Source organism: Chiloscyllium plagiosum, chromosome 6 (genome assembly GCF_004010195.1).
Source record: "Chiloscyllium plagiosum isolate BGI_BamShark_2017 chromosome 6, ASM401019v2, whole genome shotgun sequence".
Lineage (NCBI taxonomy): Eukaryota > Metazoa > Chordata > Chondrichthyes > Orectolobiformes > Hemiscylliidae > Chiloscyllium > Chiloscyllium plagiosum.
Genome location: NC_057715.1, coordinates 116,388,898 through 116,395,509, shown reverse-complemented (window position 1 = coordinate 116,395,509; position 6,612 = coordinate 116,388,898). Strand labels below are relative to the sequence as shown.

Below are 6,612 nucleotides of genomic sequence, written 5' to 3'. Positions count from 1 at the left end.
TATCTCAGCCCGCTTGGCACACCAGCCTCATTCCTGAAGAAGGGCTTATGCCCAAAACGTCGATTCTCCTGCTCCTCGGATGCTGCCTGGCCTGCTGTGTTTTCGCAGCACCACTTTTTTCAACTCTGGTCTCCAGCATCTGCAGTCCCCACTTTCTCCTAGCTGAACAATGAAGAAGGTTATCTAAGATTACAAAGGGATCTTGATCAATTGGTTCGATGGGATGTGGTGTGGCAGATGAAGGTTAATTTGGATAAATGTGAGGTGCTACATTTTGGTAAAACAGACAAGGGCAGGATTGATACAGTTAATGGTAGGACCCTGGAGAGACCTCGGGGCCCAATTACATAATTCTTGGATAGTTGCATCACAGGTAGACAGGGTGGTTAAGAAGCCATTTAGCATGCTTGTCTTCATTGCTCAGACCATTGAGTATGGGAGCTAGGACATCATGTTGTGGTGAAGCTTGTTTTGGAATACTGTGTCCAGTTCTGGTTGCCCTGCTGCTATAAGAAGGATTGGAGAGGGTTCAGAAGAGATTCACTAGATTGTTGCTAGTATTGGAGGGTTTGATTTATAAGGAGTGCTGGAAAGGCTGGGACTTTTTTTTCACTGGAGTGTAAGAGGTTGAGAGGTGACTTTATAAAAGTTATAAAATCATGAGGGGCAGAGGTAAGGTGAATGGTAAAGGTCTTTTCCACAGGTGATTGTGATGAAGGAGCGACGTTCCGAAAGCTAGTGCCTCCGATTAAACCTGATGGGACTATAACCTGGTGTTGTGTGATTTTTAACTCTGCTAACATTTCGAGTTCGCTGACCCTTCTTCAGGAGCAGCTGAGAGAAGGTGGCATTTATGCTGATGACAGGGAAAAGGAGTAAATGGATTGGTGGAGATGGAGCAGAGAGACAGAGAAACAACGGATAGGCAAAGGGACTAGGCAAAAGGGAGGACTGCAGACACTGGAGATCAAAGTCTGGATTAGAGTGGTGCTGGAAAAGCACACCAGGTCAGGCAGCATCCGAGGAGCAGGAAAATCGACGTTTCGGGCAAAAGCCCTTCATCAGGAATGAAGGCAGGGATTGCTGACAGTAAACCCAGGGAAGATGAGAAACTAGAGAGGTGATAGTGGGGTGTAGAAGTGGACGACAATGCGCTGGCTGTACTGAAGGCAACCCATTCCATCTCAGAATCTGGGATGTGGGGCTAGTTGTAGACAGTGAAGGAGGTTTTGTGCTGTAGAATTGTTAAACACTCTTAATTGTCCTCTTTTTTGGTTTAGTTTTTACACTTTTGCACGTCCCATGTTAGGCACTGCTCTGTCCCTCTAGCCTGGAACGTTTTCTCTCTGTGCTTTGGGAAAGATGGTGCAACGCTGGGATCTTGCTGTGTACTCACGGTTGTTGTCATCGATGATGGGGAAGCACAGGATGTTCCGCGTGCGGAAACCCGTACTGTCGTCCACGCCCCGGTAAAAGAGAGGGTGAGAGTAGGCATCCTTGATGTTGAGGATTTTGCCTGTTGTGGCAACGTGCCCAGCAATGCCCTGGTCAGCCGGCATCCGGAATTCGGCGGACTGGAACGAGACAGGGAAAAGAACGCTCTTAACGCTGACTCAACAGTGGCAACGACAGAGGGACGGGAGAGTGAGGGAGCAGACAGGAGGGAGGGAGTGAAAGAGTGAGGTTGAGGGGAATGAGCTGGGGGCTCAGGGGACGGGTGGGAATATAAGAAGGGAAGGGAGGACCGCACGAAATAGAGGCAGAAGTCATGGAGTCGTACACTCATACAGCACAGAAGCAGACCCTTCGGTCCAACTTATCCATGCCCACCAGGTTTCCCAAACTAAACTAGTCCCATTTTCTGCTCCTGGCACATATCTTTTGAAACCTTTCCTATCCACGTACTTATCCAAGTGCTTTTTGAATGTTATAACTGTACCTGTGTCTACCCCAATTCCTCTGGCAGGTTTTTTTTCCATACTTCTGCATGAAAATGGTGCTCCTCAAGTCCCTGTTAAATCTTTCCCCTTTCACCTTAAACCTATGCCCTCCAAGTTTGGACTCCCCTACCCTGGGGAAAATATCTTGGGTATTCACCCTGTTCAAAGTTTGTGCGAAGATTTGTAGCTCGGGTGCTCGTTGTTGTGGTTCTGTTCGCCGAGCTGGAAGTTTTTGTTGCAAACGTTTCGTCCCCTGGCTAGGCAACATCATCAGTGCTTGGGAGCCTCCTGCGAAGCACTTCTTTGATGTTTCCTCCGGTGTTTATAGTGGTCTGTCCCTGCCGCTTCCGGTTGTCAGTTTCAGCTGTCCGCTGTAGTGGTTGGTATATTGGGTCCAGGTCGATGTGTTTGTTGATGGAGTTTGTGGATGAATGCCATGCCTCTAGGAATTCCCTGGCTGTTCTCTGTCTGGCTTTCCCTATGATAGTAGTGTTGTCCCAGTCAAATTCATGTTGCTTGTTGTCTGCGTGTGTGGCTACTAAGGATAGCTGGTCATGTCGTTTCGTGGCTAGTTGATGTTCATGTATGTTGATTGTTAGCTGTCTTCCTGTTTGTCCTATATAGTGTTTAGTGCAGTCCTTGCATGGTATTTTGTACACTACATTAGTTTTGCTCATGTTGGGTATCGGGTCCTTCGTTCTGGTGAGTTGTTGTCTGAGCGTGGCTGTTGGTTTGTGTGCCGTTCATTCACCCTGTTCATGCCCCTCATGATTTTATAAACCTCTTTAAGATCAGCCCCCAGTCTCCTATGGTCCAGGGAAAACAGCCCCAGCCTATCCAGCCTCTGTTTATAACTCAAACCCTCCAGTCCCAGCAACATCCTGGTAAACCAGTGGACCATTCAGCCTCCTTACTATCCTAGCTGACCTTAAGGTTCAAATCCACTTCACCCCCACCTCCCCTCCTGTGGCTCTGTTCCCTGAGAGACCAAACATCGATCTGTTACAGCCTTCAATAAACTCAACAATGGAGTATCCGCAAGACTCTGGGTAGAGGATTCCAAACTCCCCTGACAGGAGAAATGTCTCCTCATCTCAATCATAAATCTTCCCGAGAGTGTGTCTGTGTTCTCGAAGTATCGGGATTCAATATTAGAACATAGAACAGTACAGCACAGTACAGGCCCTTCAGCCCTTGATGTTGTGCCAACCGTTTATACTCTAAGATCAAAGGAACTTAGATATCCTTCAATTTACTATCATCCAATACCCTCCTCACATCACACTGGGCAGACCCACACAATAACCGGGGGAGGGGTCTGTTTAGGGCACAGAGTAAATCTTTTAGATCAGAGGGACATTTCTCCTGGCTGGAGGTGGTTAATGTTTGGAACTCTCTGCCCCTGACAGCTGTGGAAGATCTGACATTGGATATACTCGAGGCTGGAAAAGGCAGAGAGATCGCTGATCGACCAGGGCAGCCAGTGTTCTGGGGCACAGGCAGGAAAATGGATTCAAATCACTGGGTCATCCACATTTGTATTCAACAGCAGAGCAGACTGAGAAGCTGAATGGTCTATATTCATAACTCTAATGTGTACAATTAACATCAGCCACAATTCCAGCATTGTCCCCACGTCCTTTCATTTTCACAGAGTCCCTAAATCTATCAATCTGTGGCTGGAACAGAGCAGCCAGTAAACAGTGGGCCCAGAGTGGAGAGACCAGTGAACTGGAGCCAGTGTGGTCAATAGACTGGAGGCAGGTGCAGTCAGTGCTGTCAGTGAAATGGGAGCTGGTGCGGTGTGGTCAGTGTACTGGGGGTTGGAGTGGTGTGGTCAGTGTACTGGGGACTGGAGTAGTGTGGTCAGTGTACTGGGGGCCGGAGCGGTGTGGTCAGTGTACTGGGGACTGGAGTGGTGTGGTCAGTGTACTGGGGGCCGGAGCGGTGTGGTCAGTGTATTGTGGGCTGGAGCGGTGTGGTCAGTATACCGGGGTTGGAGCGGTGTGGTCAATATACCAGGGACTGGAGCGGTCAGCCTGTCATGGATGCAGAGGCTGGTCGTGTGGACAAAGGGAGACTACGTGCGGGAAGCCCCCAGCTTGGAGAGACTGCAGGCTGTAGAAAGACGGTAACCTTTACCATTGAACTTTATTTCTTTATCTTTCTAACTTACACTGTGAAGAACAGTAATGGAGAACCATTAGCTTTTCTCTTTATTTCTCTACTTTTATATCGGATCTATGTTAGTCTGTAAGATTTATAACGAGGTAGTTTGTACCTACAATGGCACTGTGTGTGTGGTGATACTGTACACACTCACCATAGTCCTGTAATTCCGTACACATGACCATAAACCTAATTCTAATTCTGATCGTAATTCGGAAAGTACCTTATGACTGAGTGTTCCACAGACTGTGAGGGAGAGAAGTGTAAAGATTCACATCTCCTAGGGAAGAGATGCCTCCTGATCTCGGTGCTGACGGTGGGCCCAGTTATCCTGACGATAATGGGCTCTCAACTCCTGGATCAGCAGAACCGATCTCTCAGCATCACACCCTTCCTGTCCATCCTGATCGCAAGTATTCTCATTTCAATGGACCCCAGATCGTGATGGAGAGAGAGAGCGAGAGAGCGAGGGAGAGAGGGAGAGAGGGAGTGAAGAAGCGTGAGGGTAGGAAGGGAAAAAGCAAGGGGAAAAGGAACGAGGAAAGCAAAGACAGGGTACAAATGGAAGAAAAGAGCAAATGGAAAGATAAAGAGAGAGGCTGGATGTGCCTCATATCTTCCAGAAAGGAAGAGCACAACACCACACTCATAATCCCAGCCGGATTCCTCACCACGTAGCAGAGCTCATGGTGACTATAGTTCGAATGAGCAGGTTTATTAAGTTCAGAAAGTGAGTTAGACCGAAAGATCATAAAACAATGGAGCAGGACTAGGCCATTCAGCCCATCGAGTCTGCTCCCCCACTCATGGCCAATCTGATAATCCTCAACTCCACTTTTTCTGCCTTTTCCCCATAGCCCTCGACTCATTTCCGGATCAAAAATCTCAGCCTTGGATATGACCCAGCCTCGACAGCTCTCTGTGGTAAAGAATTCCACAGATTCAGTCCCCTCTGGGAGAAGAAATTCCTCCTCATCTCTCTCTTCGATGGGTGACTCCTTGTTCTGAGGTGATGCCCCTCTGGGTCCCAGACTGTCCCACAGGAGGAACAACCTCTCCACATCGCCCTCTGTCAAGTCCCTGAGAATCTTACATGCTTCAATCAAATCACCTCTCATTGTTCTAAAGTCCAGTGAGCACAGGCTCAACCTGTCTTAAAAGAAAAAACAGCCCCCCAAACCTGGGATCAGTCAGGGGGACCTTCTCTGGACTGCATCCAATGCCAGTGTATCTTTCCTTATGGCACAAAATGGCGGGGGCTATGGATGAGGTTCTAATGGCAATTTAAACAAAGGTGAGGCAACGTCGATGCCGTGTTGGAAGAGTCCTCCTCAGCGTTACAGCCAGAAAGTGTTACAGCTTGGAAGGACACCAATGGGCGCGCCATATTAGTGCGGACCCTGCATCTATTCTCAGATGGCAATCCGCGGTGAGAACGCGGCATGGAGGCAAACGGAGATCAAGCCCAGTGAGGGAGAAAGATTGAGCCCACATGAGGAAAGGCCAGCGTGGATTGACTGCAGGTCCATGGCTAAAGGAGGAGTGTAATTTCTAACGCTTAACTTTATTTATTATTCTCTGCTTTATTTTTCCACTTTTTTCCTAAGATTTTGTTACTAACATGGCACTGTGAATGGCGATATTGTAAACTTTTCACTGTGCGCCTGTATCCCTGTACTTGCACACATGTGACAACAAAACTTAATCACTAAATAAATAATAAAGGGCCCCAGACTGTCCACACTCTCCCGGCTGTGGTCTGACCAGTGCCCTTTACAGTTTGAACAAAACCTTCCTTTTGTTCAACTCCATTCCCTTTGAAATACAGCCAGCGTTCCATTTGCCCTCCTCATGACCCATTGTATTTGGAAGCTAGCTTTCTGTGCTGCATGGATGGGGATCAGCAAATCCCTCTGAAGTTGCGGCTTTCTGCAGTATTTCTCCATTTAAATAATACTCAACTCGACTATTCTTCCTGCCAAAGCGCATGACCTCACATTGCATTCCATCTGCCAGGTTTTCACCCACTCACTCAACCCGTCCCTATCCCTCAATCATTGTCCTCACCTACCTTCCCATTTATTTTTGTATCATCCATTAACTTCGTAACTTTACATTGTAGGCTTCATCTCGTACACTTAAAGTGGCACTTCTGTTCATTTTTATAATACATATTGTTTATCCTTCTAGTTTATTTTCACTCTCTCATTATTCTGGTGAGTTAGAACATAGAACATAGAACATACAACAATACAGCACAGAACAGGCCCTTCGGCCCACGATGTTGTGCCGAACATTTGTCTTAGCTTAAGCACCCATCCATGTACCTATCCAATTGCTGCTTAAAGGTCACCAAAAATTCTGACACTACCACTCCCACAGGCAGGGCATTCCATGCCCCCACCACTCTCTGGGTAAAGAACCCACCCCTGACATCTCCCCTATACCTTCCACCCTTCACCGTAAATTTATGTCCCCTTGTAACACTCTGATGTACCCGGGG

At 47.7% G+C, this 6,612-nt stretch overlaps 1 protein-coding gene across 1 annotated transcript in view; it reads right to left on the bottom strand.

The window, feature by feature from the left end:
• The window catches only part of LOC122551083 (cGMP-dependent 3',5'-cyclic phosphodiesterase), a 76,818-nt gene that overhangs the window by 7,959 nt on the left and 62,247 nt on the right, over nt 1–6,612 (bottom strand). Inside the window, exon 10 of the mRNA XM_043692725.1 lies at nt 1,397–1,574. Within this exon, the coding sequence (XP_043548660.1) occupies nt 1,397–1,574 (178 nt within the window). The remainder of the gene's footprint in view (nt 1–1,396; nt 1,575–6,612) is intronic.